At 39.0% G+C, this 18,980-nt stretch overlaps 1 protein-coding gene across 2 annotated transcripts; it reads right to left on the reverse strand.

The window, feature by feature from the left end:
- Positions 1-448: 448 nt before the first annotated feature.
- On the reverse strand, positions 449-18,942 carry zc3h12b (zinc finger CCCH-type containing 12B). 2 transcript variants are annotated; one of them, XM_071461227.1, is made up of 6 exons: positions 18,236-18,942; positions 12,896-13,686; positions 12,612-12,751; positions 12,040-12,274; positions 11,689-11,795; positions 449-11,576 (listed from the first exon to the last, which is right to left on the reverse strand). In XM_071461227.1, the coding sequence occupies exons 2-6, from the start codon at positions 13,525-13,527 to the stop codon at positions 10,150-10,152; spliced, it is 2,541 nt and encodes an 846-aa protein (XP_071317328.1). In that variant the 5' UTR covers positions 13,528-13,686; positions 18,236-18,942; the 3' UTR covers positions 449-10,149. The 2 variants fall into 2 exon arrangements, with proteins under 2 accessions (XP_071317328.1, XP_071317331.1); XM_071461230.1 differs by lacking the exon at positions 18,236-18,942 and adding an exon at positions 17,707-18,229.
- Between the last annotated feature and the right edge of the window lie 38 nt (positions 18,943-18,980).

Genomic DNA, 18,980 nt, shown 5'->3' on the forward strand with positions numbered 1-18,980 from the left:
TTTTGGTAACTTTTAATCAGACACATGTGGAGATGTTATGTGCAAATCTTCAGGCAGGTCAGGCTTAAACTGTAGGAGTAGTTCGAAAAATTAAGTTTTGCAATGGTAGCAACTTGTCAAAAAATAAATGGAGGAAGTGGGCGTGGCCTGTGTCATATGATTAAGCCCCATTCAGGGAATGCAATGATATAAGTTTTTTTAACGTACCACCAAAAATGTGAGAGGTATAAGGCAAAATGCGTTTACCTTGATTATGGCGCCCCTGGTGGAAAACAGATGTAATTTTTGTTATGAGAGGTCTCTGTACCAGTCAACAAGTACCCTATGAATTTCATGGCTGTCAGATTAATATTTCTAGTGAATGAAACAGTTTGGCCTCAGGAATGGTCTTGGAACGTCCCCACCAAAATTTTGTAGAAATCAGTGCAGCCATTTATGAGATATAAAGTTCCACATTTGTAGCGCCCCCTAGTGGCCAAGGTTCACCAAATTAGGTCAATTTCCTTACAGTCCCATGTTTTTAATTTGGTGCTAATAGGACTTTGTTTAGGGATGATATGTAACAATATGTATTTTGATAGGTAGCAATAAAATTTAGTTTGTTAAGAACGTGTGGAATTGTTGAAATAACAAAATTATTTTGATAACTTCAGATAAGGTGGGTCTGAAGATTATACGTGCCAAGTTTCAAGCAGATCGGTAGGAGGAGTTCGAAAAAGTATGTTTTACATATTTCGTGATTTTGCAAAACAGTTGTCAGGCTGAAATGGGCATGGCCTAGCTCATGCGATTCAGCTCAATTCAGGCAACACAACAATATAAGGTATTTGAATGTGCGACATACGGTTTGGGGGTTACAGGCCAAAACATATTTACCTTGATTATAGCCCCCCTTACTGGTGGGTGTGTGTCGTTTTTTTGTGTCTGGGTTTTTGCGTTTTTATATACAGCCTGTGGTTACATGCCAGCCCCCATGAGGCAAGCATCGGGAGGCACGCCAGCGCCAGAGCTGCAGTTGTCACTGTAATGGGAAGTGTATTGTAACTGGTAAAGACTAATTGTGGTATGAATTAGAATTGTTGGAATAGGTCCCGCCCACTTTGACCAATCATCACCAAACTTTTTGCGTGCACTCAGGAACCACCCTACATCATGCATACCAATTTTTGTACAAATGCGAGCAACTGTTATGACGTAAACTTTCACCATTTTTGCCGCACCCTATTGTCCGATTTGTTCTAAATTTGGAAGAGAGACTGTGAATGACCTTCCAAAGGAGTATATGAAATTTCATGTTGAGAGCATTTTCTTTGAAAAAGATTTGGAACAAGATGTGTTTTTTAGGTTGTTTAAAATTTGTTTTTGCTCATATTTTGGGAATTTTTTTATTGTGCAAAAATTGTTCTGATAACAGGCATGTGTGAAGATGTGCAAATTTTCAGGCAGATCAGGCTTAAACTGTAGGAGGAGTATATTTCATGATTTTGCAAAAAACTTTGTAGGCGGAAATGGGCGTGGCCTAGCTCATGAGAGTCAGCTCAAGTCAGGGAACATGCAGATCTGAGGTTTTTAAATGTGCGACATATGGTTTGGGAGTTACGGGCCAAAAGGTGTTTACCATGATTATAGCGCCCAGTTTAGGCTGTGCAACCTGTTTTAGTGGTGGAAAAATAAAAATAATAGAGGAGAATAAAAATCTGTACAATTACAATAGGGCTCCCAGCACCGCTGGCACTGGGAGATGCATTGCCTTGCACATGCGTCCCCCAGCCCGCTGCAGGCTTGGGCCCCTAATGACTACATGAAGGAGTTCCTTGACTCTGACTGGTGCCTTACTACTCCCAGAGAGAGCACAGCACAGAGATGTCACTGCGTCGTATGCTGACTCATCCCTACACTCCCAGGTCAGGATGACCTCCCACAGTCTTACGCTTCTACCACTTCTCACAGCAGCTGAATTAACTCAAGTCAAAATGTATTTATCCACTTATCACATTTTTTGTGGATATTTATATGACGTCTCTGTGCTGTTTAAAACAATATTTCAGGTTTCATGTTTTATATTATTTGTTGCAGTACACTGAGTAAGAGTGAAACTTAATATCTAAACTTTCAGTTTCATAGTTATCTAAAGACACTCCACTTACATATTGATACTAAGGAATTTGAGTTTTGTCTCTTTTTGAAAGCTGTTTCAACTCTTTAATGTGGTAACATTTCAGGTAGTGCTAACAGACATGATCACATACAGCTGTCTTCTTATGATGCTGTACAAGTCAACATGAGAAAACTGTAACTTCCTACATGAGTCCTACATGTCTCCATATGTTTTATTATTATTTATTGGAGGAATGTTTTAATTTCTTTGCAATAGTTTAACAGGCAGTTTTAGTGTCTGTTCAGTTCATGTAAAATCATGTAAGTCTGTTAAAGTGTGTCTTAGTGACACATGCTATGAGCTATTGCACCATTTAACCAGCAGATAGTGTGCATGTGATGTGAAACTGTAACCTGTTGCACAACTACAGCTGCTGTACTTACAAAGTGAAGCTGAAGATATTAGATAAAATAACTTCTCAAGAGCCATACAAGTTTTATAGATTTCAGGATGGATTCAAATGTTTTACATGATCATTTCAAAGTATTAAGTAACATATTATGTACTTTAGCTACATTGCTCTCAATTAATTTACCTTCCTCTAACAAACACTGGAGACTTTTCAATGAACAACAGTTTTAGCCATCTATTCAGCCATCTCAGAGAAGGCATGATGTTATATGTCAGTGTGACTGAGATCAAATTTGGAGTCATCTAACTTTTTCTATTACAGGGTAACTTACTCAAGATGTGTAATAGTTATTGAATAGGTGTGGCTGACTGCTGGAGCTATTATACACTGCTAGAGAATGACAGCTATAAATATTACATAGCATTTTCTTACCTTTCTTCACTTCAGACAGAACTATTTCCAAAGTGTAATAGGCCACTTTGTTTACATAAATGACTGAGGTTGCCACATAAAACTTTCAACATAGTTGTTTCTGTAAACATGTCCGGTTTTGTTTCTTGTCTCATCAAAAAAGATAACACACAGTTTGAACAGAATTTTGCTTTATTTATGGAGAGAAACACATTTTGTCATTAAGACTTACATTTCGTTTGAGCCCACAGACCCAAATAGTCTATTTTTGTATATTTTGGTCTATAAAAGCAATGCTATCCAGTCAGTGTGGATTACAATACTGCAGATCATCACAACACAAAAAAACTTGCTTTATATTTCCCTTTTTACATTGCAGACACAATGGTCTACTCAAACAGGAGACCTACAATACTTCAAAAAGGTGACCACTGCATTTCTCAATATTAGAAAACAACCAAGTATGGGATTTAAAATGTTTGTGGTTTAACCTGAGTATTACACTGTATATATGTACAGTACAGTCAGTGTTCAAATATGTGCGCCTCTTGTTGTAGCATTTTGTACACCAACAATTCAATATTTAAATTATATAGTAGCACAAGATGCAAGACTTCAAGTGGCTCACAATTATCTGACCATAATTGTTTGTGTATGTGTGTCTGAACCAAGTATTGTAACAGGTACGCAAAGTGTGCACATCAAAAATCACTTTGGTCTTGATCTTAGCCATTAACAACCGATTCTGACCGTAACATTAAATTGACAATATCAGTCTTAACATCTTGAAAATAGCACTAGTCTAATGCAAACTGGCCTCAGATACCAAAAATTATTAAATTACAATTGGTGAATAATTCAATAGTAAAATAATTCACAATTTAACACACCAATGCTTTGTCATCATACAGGGTTAGTCATTAAATCAACTGCCAAACACTTCAATAAATCCCAGTTTTAAAAGGATCTGTGCCTTGAAAGAGCATTAAACATCAAAGACAAATCTGAGTAGAAACTGACACTGGATTTACCATTCAGCATCAGGGTGCTACTGATACTGTCATCTGCTTTCTTGTTGCTCATCTGGAGGGCATGTGGTGACATCATCTGGCACCCAAAGATCAGCCACTGGCAGAGTGTAATTTCTATATTGTTCATGTAACCTTTTTGAACTGTCAGACTGGACTCAGATTTGCATTTAGTGTTAAGTTACTCTTAGTTTACAGTGCATGGAAAAGAAATCCTTTGTCCTCTGAAATATAGAATTCATTGCATGACAACCCATGTGTTGAAACATAAGAAATTACATTTGACAAAGCCACCCTAGAATAACTTTGGCATGTTTTATTAGGCAAAATATATTCAAAAATATTGAAATTCCCATTAAAATAGCATAAAGCAGACATGTCAGCTTAGAGGAAATAGATGCACTTAACCAAGGTGCACAGTTTACAACACAGAAATTGTCTAAGTATTTGAACAACTGAAGTAACTGTTACATTTACAGATCGCGTTCTATATATACACACACATGTGTGACTATGTACAGAGAGGACATGATGCTTACTGCTATACACAGGGTATCTGTGCACTTTTAGGTAGCACGTAAATGTCCCTGTAAATTAACTACTGTACCCAGTAAGAATTAGTACATACCAATGGGCTACTCCCAGTGACACACAGTGTCACAAACATTATGGCATTGATTGTTTTCCCCTTTATTTAAATAAAACTATTTTCATATTATACATTTCATATTTTGTTACATTCAAGGTATAGATACAATTTGTATCAACAAGCAAAAGTCAATTCTAGACATTTGTGGCTTAGTTGTTTGCGGCACTTACAAAGGGAGGGTGGGGACAATGAACCACCGTTCTGTAACCTTTTGGCAAAGCAGTAAAATACTGGATTGGTGCATTGAGAGTCTTTTGCAGTGATAATGAGGCTTTTACTTTTAGCTTGGAAACAATCTATGGCCCAGTGAAAACAGCGCGTCTTTCTAGAGGTAGTGTTACGTAGTGTTGTTAAAATTGAACTATTTGAAATGAACATGTCCTATATTTCCACACTCTTTTTCATTAGGGAAAATGTCCAGAATGGCCAGATGGAATTTTTGAAAACAGTCGTTGGGGATTAGCAGCAACCATCAATGCCATTTCAGCATTATGGGCACACATTTAACGGCCACAGGGCTTGGAATGAATTTGCTCTAATACTCGTTAAGCCCACGTTGTCCATGAGTGTGTTTTATCTAATGACAGGGAAGTGCAAGCAGGGTGGCACAGTGCCAGAAATAGTAATCACAAGTTTGTGAGCAGAATGAGCAGTTAAAATTAAACGTATACACATTTTTATGAAACCAAAAACTAATTGGGTTTTACGGACGATATAACAAGATTGATCCAAATTTAAATTGATTTGACATTATTTTCAGTTACTGTAAATCACAGCCAAGGAATCATATGTATTAATTGATTTATTATCTGGCACAGATGTCTGTGAACATCACTCAATATAACCACTGATTTACCTGTTGATAGCAAAAATTTAATTTGCTATCAGTGAACAAAAAATTCAATTTTCGGTTTGATTTGTGATGTGAACTGTATAAGTGTTATTAATTCCTTAACACACCTAAGAAAAATGTACTGAGTTCATCAGGGCAATTGACTGTTCCAGTGTTCAGGTTTAAGAGGGAGCTCACTTATCACTAGAGAACCATATTACTTAATTTGGTCTCTCCATCAGCAACAAAGCTGACATTTTTAGTTTAATCAATGACGGCATACTCTGTGATTTGTGCACTGAGAATATTTTTTTCTAATCTATGACAATTCACCTATCTCAAGGGAAAGAACGGCACGCAAACCTTTAGCCAAATGCCAGAAACAACCTTGACAGCAGCCTTGCAATCTGATTGTTTCACATGAAGAAACATTTAGGCAGTTTGTTTCACCTTCTCATGAACAGACAGTCAGCCTCAAATGGCCTTGTCTTTTTTCATGAAAAAACAAAGTCAGCAAAACCCAAAACTCATTTGGGCAAAACACATTCAAATGTTTTTTTTCCTTTATGTCTGTTCATATACCACGGTTGTACCTAAACATTATAAAGAAATATATATTTTTGAAGCACCACCAATGAGACAGTCAGGCTCACATAATTAGCCCTGTTAAAGAGTAATACCACTCAGTTTAAAAATTCCCACTGATTTTTCTTGAACACTTTCCTAAATCAAAGGATAAACTTACAGGTCTGCGATGCCATGAAAACATAATCTGATGCTGCATGGGAGCCAATCTTTCTGGACTTGGTGTTTGAGCTCAACATCACTTCCCTGTGTTTTTAATTATTTATTAAATCAGTAAAACACCAACACAATAAACTGTCCCCTTATTATTTTTGTTATTGACTTACAATGGAGTCTTTAACACAAATCTGACATTGAACATTATGGGGGAGACTCATTTGATACTATACAGTTAATTTGTAATGCGCAGTCATGCAATCCAATAGCAGGCTTGGGGTTACCATTACTGAATCCTGAAATTAAGTGGCATTTCCCTTTAAATGCGCTCAAAGCACGATCTAGCTATTAGGATTGTCTTTACATGTCACAACTTCTCTGCAGTTCAAGGCTGAATGTTTCATGCACCACTTGGGTGGGAGTAGAGAAAAGGCAATGGTTCATTAAAATTAAGGGAGTTAATCCTCTTGGGAGCATGAATGTGTTTAGCAGAACTGATGGTAATGTGTCCCATTAGTTCAGATTTATTGTGAATAAGTGGTAGGTTTGACCTGATGACCTAGGGGCCATACCAAACTTCATGATTAGCATCCAACATTACCATCCTTAATCCCCCATTCATCTTTAAAATGTAAGGGTCCAATCAAGATCACTGGCTTAAAAACTGACAGGCCGTGGGCATACTATAAAATGTGAGCAAATCAAATGATCTTTAAACAGTTTTTTAAATCCCATGTTCATTCTTGGCTACATGGGAACTTTGCACCCTTAAGGACACCAACATTACATCATCTGATTGAAGCTGCATCACATAAATCAACCCTATTAGCCCAGCTTTCTAGATCTCAAGGTGCATAACAAGGATATACACGACAAGTACAAAGTTTTGCAATGCCATCTCCTCATTTTAACTGTACATGACAAACTTTAACTTTAAGGTACTACATGTTACATGTAGGATTTTCACAAAATATATCACTACTTGAGCAGAGTCTTGCCTGTAATCACTGTTTTTGGCAGGAAAAGACTGAAAATTAGAAAACTGAAAGCATCCTGAGAGCAATGTGCTGCAAGGCACAGCCAAACCCTTTCATAATCCTTGGAGACTGGTTGCATGTATGCATACTGTACGTCTGTATTTGAGCAATTCAGTCCCCTTTACCCACACCACCACAAAATAACAAAATTTCATCTCCAACATGCTTTCTAGCATTCACTTCATTTTTTTTATACAATTATTGAAGAGTCATATTCTACAAGATATCACAAAATGAGTCCAATATTTAATCAATCGCAAGCCTAAGTGTTACAGACTGATTTTTTATCATTTTATCTGACAAATGTAACATCAGGCAAATATTCAGTCTGTTGCAGAATTCCTTGTGCAAACATTTAACCTGTGATGGTAAACACTGTTTCCATCTATAATAGAAAATTTCTACAACTTGTCCCTATCTAAGTCACATCACAGCCCGGTGAAATGAATTCTCAAAGTTTCACTACATTTACATGCACATAAGAAACGAGGTAACTGTCAGAAATCAGGTAAAGGCATGAAATTTGACAACTTGTTCAGATGAACTGCAATTGTATATATTTTTTTAAATGCATGCATTTATCAGAAAATAGTTATGTCCTGTCTTTCCTCCACATGTTGAACCCAGTTTGGATTATTTTGTTTATCTAATACGTTAAAGGACCAGTGTGTAGGATTCAGTGGCATCTAGCGGTGAGGTTGCAGACTGCAACCAAATAAATAACTCGCACCCTCCCACCCCCTCACCCCACCCCACCCCACCACCACTTCCTAAGTGTGTCGTAGGACCTTTGGTGGCCTTCAGACAATGTAAAATCGCGAAAGGCCCTTTCTCTAGAGCCAGTGTTTGGTTTGTCTGTTCTGGGCTACTGTAGAAAGACTACCCGCTCCCTATGTAGATATGAAAGACTTATTCTATGCTAATGAAAACACAATGATTCATTGTTTCAGATTATAATACACGAATGAAAACATAATTATGGATAATATATTCCATTTCTGCCAATAGCTCCACCTTAATCCTACACATTGGTCCTTTAAATAAGAAGTTTAGTAATAGGATGTTGACACATTGACATTTAGACTGATAGTAAAGTAAGAGGTTGGGCTCTCTAATAGGACAGCATGTTTTATTGTCTGCCAGTTGGAGGCTGTTCAACATAAACTGGATTTTGGATTTCATTATTCTAGATGCAATGGACACTAGTAACACTATTCCAGAAAGTGTACAAATTTTCATGGCCCTACAGAAATCTATAAAGGTCTTAATGTCTCTAACTGATAAAGGAAAGTGGGTTTCTCATATCTGACTTGTGCGTCAGGAATCAGGTCAGTGACAAAAGCTGGAAATCATCAGATTACTTAAGTGCATGTAAAAGTAGACTTTGAACCAAAATTAACCTGTTTATGAAAACAAACTGCTCCACTGACAACCTGAAGGAGTCAATTAGAGCTACTGTTTGAAACAAAGATACTTTGAATATTTTCACATTGAAAAGAATCAGCACAACAACTTTGACAAATATATAAATAGGAAAATCCTGGATGTGGCATCTAATAAAATCAGAAAGGTAACTATACAGTACACCATAGGAAATGATCACAGATGTTAGTTAATACTATAATCGAATCAACCCTATGAACCATGTTTATACTACAATTCAATCAGTCCTGTGCACCAAAATGTAAAAATTATGTACTGACACTATATAAATTCTATCTTTTTTTGGCATTATTTAGCAGCTTATAAATGACTTTGAAATAATGGCTTTTGTGTGATTATATGTACATAAATATGTGCACATGCATACAAGTCAAATCTCTTTTTTGGCTTGCTTTGTGCACTGTCAAAATCTACCAAAATAGTAGCTTTGTCAAGTGAGGCTGAGAAAATATATCTCTTTAGATACTGAGATAGTGCTTTACATTTGAAAGTATAGGAGGCTTCAATGACTAAGACTTCCATTGAAACCAATCAGACAATGACTAAAGCGTGAGGTCATTCAGATATAAGGCCATTAAATGTCATAGTTCATGCTGTGAGGTATGTACCTACCTCCCTCTTAATTATCTTCAAAATAAATGCACAAAAAAGACAAGAATTATTTACAGCAGAGGCAGACCTAAGCTAGGTTATTTATAGTTCCACTGCACCAGAAACACTTTAGATTCCTTTCATAACACATTCACAGGGCCTGAACAAGATCTTCTAAAAAGTACATGGTGTACAAATGTTGACATACTTTTATGTCAGATTTAATAAGGCAAATGTGGGAGATGTTGCTGAGTTATTACTTCCTATCTCGACCATGCTGCCATGTAGCTAACCTGTTTACTGATACACTTAGTTCACACTGAATCACAAAAGGACAAAGTTCAGTATTACACTAGCTAGCTACATTAGTATATTTAACACAGTTTATTCATTTGATTATTTATTTCATCATTATTCAGTTATACAATACTGAACAAATGTATATTCTATAACAAGTAATTAATTAAAAATCAACTGATCTGAGGGACATTTAACAGTCCTGTTGAATGTTAGCAGACTAGTCTGTGTATTGATTACGGATATGGTGGAAAGCTGCTATGTAGCTCCTGCTCAGGTTGTATGAATGTGTTATGAATCAGATTTCCAATAAGGTATCACCTTATATCAACTTCACCACACTTCATATAAAAATGTAGATTTCATATGTGAAATATCTTACAATTCAACTTAAACTTATTAGACAAACTTCCTCTATGCTGATTATGTCTGTCATCTTAGCGATGTAAAATGTGATCACCAGATTTCCCATCAGAGACATTTAAAAAATTATTAACTCCTGAGGGCAGATGTTGCACATGCAGCAACACTTAACAAGTGCCTATCTTTGCAATCAAATTCCTTCCTTTCCTTACCACGTCACTTTTGAATGTTTCATATGGTTAACTGCTCAGTGGCATGACCTCAGTTTTGTAACAATAACAGCGGCAAGTTGTTGTGGATCTGTCAGATGAGGGTTCTTCTCCATTACTGAGTGCACTACGTAAGCAGGAAAGATGTTACAAAGGTTCCGATATGTTTGATACTGGTGGTCTGGGATGACATACCGCTCTTGGTGTTCAGCTGCAGATGGGGTCTCCCATGGTGAGTTCCATATTTGTTCCATTTTGTCTGGCATGCTGCGGACCATCACCCGCTCGCAACAGGGCATCAGGCTGTTACTTAGTGGATATGAATGATATCCATAGGACTCATTACCACAAGGCAGAGGGTCCCAGCTTGCATGCTGCTCACGGCACAGTGGAGGTCGCCTCTGTCTCATTGGGTTACTATCATATAGCCTTGAATCCGATATACTGTCCATACGAGTCATACCAAGAGACCGTGTGGGCTGTGAGGACAAAGGTGGGAGGACATTCTGAGTTAGGGGATAGTCTCCAGGGCAACTGGACCTGGCTCCCACTGCAGCATGCTGGATATGTGGTGCTAGATGAGATCCAGACTGCTTACGGGGACCCTGCTTGGGCTCCTCCGGTCCGTAACTCTGTACCCTAGTCAGTGCTTCATGACGAAACCCATGGGAGAAAGACTGCATTCTACCCTGTGCAGAAGACTGCTGCTGCCCTTTCATGCTCTCCTCTAAGCTACTGTCCACAGAGCTTGGGTACAGGTCCCCGTAAGAGGAAAACGAGTCACTGTTTGAATGGCTGAGGCAGGATTCAGGGCAGTGGCTGGGATTTCTCTGATACACACCATGCTCGTGCTCCATGCTACAGAAACTATCGACATTATGCATGCTGCTCATGCTCATGTTTGAAAAATCACTGTGCAGTGAATAATATCCATGGTCGCTAACTGAGTCATACTTCGGGAACTGTTCACTGTATGTAACAGAGGCGCCATGACTATTAGTAACTAAAATAGGAGGATACTGTACACTAGACATGTGCTCCAGAGAACTGTGTGCGAACTGCAAAGAGCCTGGCACTGGGCTGCTGGCTGATCGTGTGTTCAAGGCCCCAGCTGCATGGCTCTTGGCAGGCTGCATGGTGGGCACACTAAGAGCGGACACAAGGGAAGGCACTGAATTTGTCTCAGACTTCCGAACAACGGACAGTGCCTCTGGAGGTTCGCAGGCCACTGAACGAATACTGGGGTCAGATTGACGTTTAGGTGCCACACGTTTGGCCTCAGAGTTGCTGTCCCCCTTTGCAGTTGCTGGACCAGCACTGCATTTAGCTAAAGCCCCCTCACTCATTGTCTTCACTGCAGACAATTTGGCAAAGGCTCGTAGTTCATCGGCCACTGACCGCTGCGGCTGGTTCACACGCTCTGGATGATAGTACTTGCACTTATGTCCATATGTGCACTTTTTCCCTTGTTTAAAGAAAGAGTAGATAAAGTCAAGAAAATGACAAACTGACAAACATACTGACAAAAATGTACCATTATTCAGACATTGCTTTGAAAAGACATCTGGGGAACTTACCATAGGGGCAGGGTTGTTTTTTGTGCTCTGGAACAACAGGGCGCTTGCGAAGGAAATTTTCTAGGCTTGGACCATGTCTTCCCAGTGGATCATCTGGTGGCATAAACCTATTCAAAATATGCCATTATTAAATAACCAGTCTATTATTCCAGCATGAAAAGTCCCTGCCACAAAATGCGACCAATAACTGGTCTTCCCAATTTTTTAATTTTCTAACAATTACAAAATAGATTATGTCACAGACAAAATGGTTTTAAAAGGTTTGAATAAATAGCCATTTATACCACTAATCAATTTTGATATAACAAAGTTTGTATTGTAGTAAATGGAAAATGCACGATGGTCTCTTACTTGTCATTGACAAATGAGTACATTAGGAGACGCTCTTCTATGAACTTCTTCCACTCTGGCTTCTCATTTTGCAAGTCCCTGTAGTTGTCATTTGACACAATAATTCCATCAGAATCATAAGCCAGCTTCACTATGAAGCGATCATCATAGCACACCACCCTCCTGCCTTGAACTCTCCGAGATGGGGTGAAAACCAGGATCTTCTCTTTTTCCAGCTTGCGTAATATTTCTTGATCTGAAAGAGATGTTTCAAAAACCTTTTAAGTTTGATCAATATCTCATTCATGGCTCATTATAATTCAGCCAAACACAATGAATACCTATGTTATATTGGTATATATTTTAAATGGCAATTGTATGCAATAGGGTGAATTGTCATACTTTATCAGTCAATGCGTGCACCCACTTCTTGCCAAGCATGACCACATCACAAATTCATTCTTCCATCACATTAAAAAAACACCATATTTCTCTTCTAACATGGCTGACTGCCACCAGGCCTGTCCTACAGTAGATATTTATACAAATATCATCAACTACACCTTATCAATAATTACATATAGCTTAACTACCTGTGATGAGGGCGTCAGGTCTTGACTGTTCCTTCCTCCAAGCTGGGACAAACACAGTGATGTCTTTGTGTCCTTTCTCCCGAAACCACTCAACAGCAAGTTGGATACCACGACAAGAGAATACTTCTTTGTTTCCATGGCTAGAAAACAAAACAATGTGGTATAAGGTCTACTTAAACTTCACAAAATGGGAATCAATTAGTGGAAAATGTTTCAAAACACAAATACACTTTGTATAAATCACAGACCAGTTAAACAGGAGTGTATGTCTGGTAGCGTCTTACCTCATTGCCACATTTGAGCCATCAATGACGATGGGCCTGAGGTTATCAAAGGTATCCACAGATTCATCCTCCACGGACACTTCTGGACTAACGGTCTCTTTAACACAGGGGGACCGTGATATTAATGTGGCCGTACTGCTGCAAGGTTGAATTTCAGGCTCTACTTTGTTTCCAAGCCTCACTAACTCAGCAAGAACATCGTTGATTAAAGCAGCAGCCCCCAACTTGTTGAGCACAGTCTCCACCTGCTCTCCTGAATAGCCCAACTTCAAAGCGAATTCCATCTTACTCTGGTACTCCCTCTCACTGGCATGCTTGATCCCTGGTCCCGAGCTGGTCTCATCCTCACGGAAATCTTGCACAGTGCTACTCTGGGAAAAACTAGGCCGGTCAAGGCATGGAGAGCGACAGAGCTGTCGATGGGGTTTTGTGACAGCCAAAGGCTCCCGCTTCTTACAGCTGCTGTTGTTCACCTGAACCCTCTGGCATTGCTGCTCCTCCGACTCACTTTCTGAGCTGCTTCCATCCTCAGACTCGTCAGTGGCATGCTGGGCCTCAGTTGAATCAATGTTCTCCTCCCTGCATGGGCGTTTTTCCATTTTGAGCTTCTCCACCATGGACCATGCTGTCATCACGTTTGTCTTGACACCTCAGATTTCCACCCCATGCTTCCTCACCTCCACCGCAACCAGGGAATCATATTCAATGCTGGACTTTAGCACTACAGGCAATTTGTGTAGGGCCAAAGTAACACACTTTCCCCTATGTGAGCAGGCTAAATCAAACTATTCCTGAAAGAAGAAAAAACATGTTGAAAGTATCAGTTAGTAATGTGTTAAACCTTTATTTAACCACAAAATAATTTTGAAAGGAATCATTTGTCTGTTCCCGTACATTTATTTTGTTGGCCCACCCAAAGAAACTTTTTTGGAAAAAAGGCTCCTGGCAAAGAAGTTCAAAGTGTAGCAAGAAACTAGAGCCTACTAGAATGATACATTCCTGTGCAATTGTTAATTGACTTGAGAGTCTGGTAATCTTTATATGCGCTCACCTTCCCACCCCTCTTGTGGTAGACCACTCAATTTTCTACCTATGGGAAACACTGCTTTCTGGGGCAAGCGACAGAAATTCAGACAAATGGAACATATTAGTCACCTGCCCACATAAACAAGTTACCAAAAAAAAAACCACAGCGATGCAGGAAAAGGGTTGATCAGAATGTGTGAAGGCTTAATTTTTTATTCAGTGTGCATTTTTGCAACGTCTGCCAAGACTGCAGGCTATACTTTTTGTATGACTGTCACTCCTTATCTGAGTCACACCAACTAAACATATTTGCAACTAGTGATGTAATTGAAGCTGTAAGCTGTAACTAACCGCAAACTCAAACTATAACAACACGTATACAGCAGTGTTGCAGTTGTAAACATGTTTCCCCTGGTTGTTGTTTGTATGCAGTGAGAAAGCTACCAACAAAACAGGTAATGAAAATGTTAATATTTACTGAAGTTAGGTGGAAATAGCATCAACAGTTCTCAATAAGGTGAAACGAATGACAATTTCCTCCATTTCACTAACTTCTTAGAGGTAGTCTTATTTTTCAGATCTTTCCATCTCATTAAAGTTAAATGTACTTTTCTCTGTTGTGGATATTCGTTGGTGTATTTATTCACAATAAACAAATACAAACAACAGTGTCACCGGTGCTATAGAGAAAACAAAGTCTACACTTGTCTTTCCTGTCTCTCAAGCTTATTGTTTATTAAATGAAAACTCGTCTTCCTGCACAAAATGTGGTAATGTCCTTTACCACAGAACAACCCTCAGCTTTATGAGCACAAAAGGCTTACTGGCTCACAAACAAAATTCAAGCATGGGCCAGACACACACTGGGGTAAGTGCATGAGTTAATATAACCTGAGTCAAAGTGTGGGCTGAACAGTGTATCCCTGTGCCTCCAGCCCTCCGACAGACAATCTGAATTGAACAGAATTCCTAAGAGAGCAAAGCTGTTTTATGGTAAAGCAGAGTGAGACTTCAAGAAGGTGTGTGTGAGTGAGTGAGTGAGTGTGATTGGGGGGGGGGGGGGGGGGGGGGGGGGGGGTACAAACCTTACAACACTGTCAACAACATCTCCAAGTGTACATTTTTTAACATACGGATGTTGGTATTAAAAATAATGTTAATAAGGATTGCAGTCATGAACAGAAACACTAGACTACTTTCCCCCAGTCTTGCAGAGAGTATAATACAGCCAGCTTCAAGCTTCAAGAGGCGCAGCCCATGATGTGCGTTGCTTAGCAACACAGCCTTGTCATCAGCTAACTCCTTTTTACCAGTCACGACTAACACAAACACAGCTCATCATCTCTCTTCAGGCAGCCAGTAAATGCAGAACACTTACAGCTACACTACAACTCTACACTGAAACTCTTGAGCCAGCATATTTTGCAATAAAAAATTACATTACATTACTTAGACATCTATCAGTGCTGACCATTGAAAAAAAAAAAAACAAACTCACTCTGGATTCCTAGGTGTGTGTATGGAACAAATGTTGACCAATGTATTTGTCTGAGATATCTACTTTCAATGTTGGTTCATGTAATGAAATAGCAAACACTATGTCACTCATAACACCCTCCACAGCCACTGACATTTATGGGAGATCCTTAAGTTTGACAGATATTCTGAGGGTCAATTTATGGCCCTTTAATGTCCCTTTAATGTCAGCGCTTTGTGTAGGCATACAGCATTACAGCACTTCCTGTCACACTACTGATCACAACTAGTATCACAAGGAAGACAACAAACTAAGGTTTGAACATTGAAAACAAATACCTCAAGAAGGAGGGATGTTGAGGTACTATTGTGGAACTTTTGGATTAGCAACAGACACAGGACAAAAGCCCACGGAACCCACTGCCGTCTCAGACATTTTATGAGCACATCAATGCATGGTTAAGGGAGCAGAGCTCTTCCAGTCCTTTCCCTTCCACCTCCAGATTCACAGGCTTAGACTCAGCAAGGCCTCCAGACCATCTCTGCACATGCACAGCCTCATGTAGTTCTGTTTCATAGCAACAAGTGAAGCGGGTCCCTGAAGCCATCTTTTACATTGGTGACCCTACATAATATTCAGCAGTATGGAACAGAGATAAACTGCACTATGGTCAGTTAGTGTTACATTCATTGCTTGGGTAGTGAGAATCTTGAAATCAAGGGCTGATAAATTTAGAGATTCTGAAGGCTGACCACCACTGTATGAAAATGACCCAGCAGGAAAACAGAAGGTCACGTAATGTTACTGTGACATCAGCACCACCAGCACTCTGTTACCTTACACAGAATAAAGTCATTACTAATAAGGTGAAAGGCTGATCACTGACATAAACTCCCACTATGCTTACTTTTAAAAAGACTCATCACTTCAAAACTACAAAACAAAGCTGCCTTTGAACAGTGGCTCCTGTAACACCTGGTTAATGTGTTCTGAACCACCAACTGCGAAGATGTGAAGATTATTTAGACCTTTAAATAACTCAGTTACTCCATTCAATAAGCAATGGAAGGACACAGTAAACAGTCATCCAGGACATGGAACCAAGAAAAAGAATCTGATCTTATTTTGTTATGTACATTGATCAGATGATGGCACTATGCTGCCATCTCACTTTATATTCACTGTAGCAGTGACATCTCCACAATCCTCTATATAACATTGGTAGATGATCTGTTCCAGTGTGTCAAGCTAACACTAACACACAAGAAAGACAGATGTCTGTTTGGTACAAAGCTATTCAAATGTCCTCTGTTGCTCAACACAAACCCTTTAAAATACACATTTTGTGTGTGATTGCTTCATCATCAGCGTAGAGATCTAAAACTATTACAGCTGTCACTAATCATTTCCAATGGAAACATACTGTAAAAGTCACGCTTAAAGGAAAGGAGAAGGAAAGTATCACTTGGAAGTCTTAACATTCGTTTTTCTTTAAAAATGACTAATTTAACCATGTGAGTTTATAGTACGTAAGCATTAAGGCAAATGGATGATTACTATTCACATGTCTTAATGTGGAGGTTCAAAAAAACCATCCAGTCTCCCCTCCCTGCAAAAAAATCTGGATTATTACCTCATTATAAATATAGAAAATAAAGATGTATCTATTCTATGTGTTTGTATGAATTAATCAATACACGAATCAGGGAACAGATATCATGAATATGATCACACACAACAACTTGCTTCAGTCATGTCATGCCCACCCCCTTCCCTATTTTTCTCATTTTGAAAGTATATTGTTAGTCATAAACATTGCATCAAGTTCTTACCAACTTTGCTCAATTGATGTGAGCCTCTACTTAATCAGTTTTAAGTTTCCATTCTCACTCATTTGGGCATATTTCAGTCGAGTTTGAACTTTTACAGACTTATCCAAGTACGTGGTTAACCATGTCAGAAAATATTTCAAATCAGAACCGAGGATATTATCCCTTTGGTAGGATGGTATTAACAGTAAGCAAAAAGTAAAGTGTGAGCTGAACCGTCCTCATGTTCTGCCAGTTTTGTCTTTACAGCAAACTCAATGAATGTGAAACCAAATCCAAAGACTGTATTTATCGCAATGACAGTGACCTTACTGGAAGGCTCCTTAACTGTTGCATTAACTATGTTGTTGCACTCATCGGCTCACCAGTTGACACGTCAATATAAAAAACTGAAGTGCTTGAAATCATTAGCATCATTTGAGAGGGATGAAATGGAGGAAGGTTAAACAATATGACAGTACAACAAATCTCATACTTACAATCCTCTACATCGAGTAGCGTTACAGCATTACCACTGCTCACGACGTCACCTTTGAGGATCAATTTGATTATACTTAACTGGTTTGATACCCTTAGGCCCCGAGTTACGGTTAGCACACGCTAACAAGCTAATGTAACGTTACTAAGCCAGCTGGAAAGTCAACATTTTAGCGACATAAACTAACCGGCCTACTTCGGCTCATTTTGATGGCCAACGGCTGGACAGCGGTTGGATAACGTTAGCAGTGTTATCCAACGTTGGCAACGCTAGGTAAGCTAACATACAGAAATGATAGCCAACTCCGTGGCTCCACAGGCTAACTTAAACGCCAGATTGCTAACGTTGGTTAGCTTTAGCTGTTGAGCGTGTGCTAACATTTTTGCCGGAATACTACAGTAACTTGAGACAAAGTTAACGACGATTCAATATTACAGACGGAGGTGAAACCACAGCAGCGCGACATGATTCTCTACATAATCTGCACATAAATCACTGCGGTCGTGCACTTCAAACGCTGCTCATCTCACCTTGTTGCTGTCATCCTCCTCGCCTGTAACACTTATGTTTTGCTGCCATTGGCGCTGTCGCAGTTTGGTCAGGGTTGCCAGATAGCGCGAAGGAAACAAGTAACTGAAGCTGCGAAAGAGACACCGGGGTCAGAACACCGCAAACTTCATTTCTACCCTCAACATACTTGATCACATATTTTATCAGAGCATGATATTGAGTCTTTGTGGCTTGTAACACTAGTTTGAGAACTGTCAGTAACCTATACCTGTGTGAATGCTTCCCTCTGAAAATGAGGGACATTTAACCAGAACACTGAGTCTTGCAAACAAGCCAAAACAGACCTGTCATAGATTCCTACTAGGGTGCCTAAAATAGGAATAACTATTATGAACTTAAATTGTTATATACATTCTAATTTATTTAAGACCATAACAGCTAAACCTACATGACTGACTTGCTCCAGACTCCAAAGAGTAAGTCCCATTCAGTTTTAATCACAGGTCCGGTCTAGCGGACCATAGTAGTTATGATTTGGTTTTTTTAAAATAAATTATGTTTCTAATGTTCATACATACACAAGATTTCCAAATTGTGTGTAGTCATGGATCTCAGGAGCTCGACTCTAAGTCAGTTTCAGTCCTGAACCAGAATAGGGGTTTTCATGTACATGTTCTCTGCAGGTGTTCCTGTGAACTTGAAACTCTAAACCGCTCATAAGTGCCAGTGTAAATTTGTTTTCCTATGAGTAAGATATACAACAGA

Source organism: Trachinotus anak, unplaced genomic scaffold, assembly GCF_046630095.1.
Source record: "Trachinotus anak isolate AG129_WGS33_773 ecotype Australia unplaced genomic scaffold, CSIRO_AGI_Tana_v1 ptg000024l, whole genome shotgun sequence".
NCBI lineage: Eukaryota > Metazoa > Chordata > Actinopteri > Carangiformes > Carangidae > Trachinotus > Trachinotus anak.

What these genes read in the sequence shown, in the direction of transcription:
- zc3h12b (XM_071461227.1), bottom strand. Translation starts at nt 13,527, where the DNA reads ATGACAGCATGGTCCATGGTGGAGAAGCTCAAAATGGAAAAACGCCCA. An exon ending in GGCTCAAATGTGGCAATGAG is followed by an intron (nt 12,752 to 12,895) that starts GTAAGACGCTAC and finishes TTTGTTTTCTAG; the next exon opens with CCATGGAAACAAAGAAGTAT. An exon ending in TACTCATTTGTCAATGACAA is followed by an intron (nt 11,796 to 12,039) that starts GTAAGAGACCAT and finishes TATTTTGAATAG; the next exon opens with GTTTATGCCACCAGATGATC.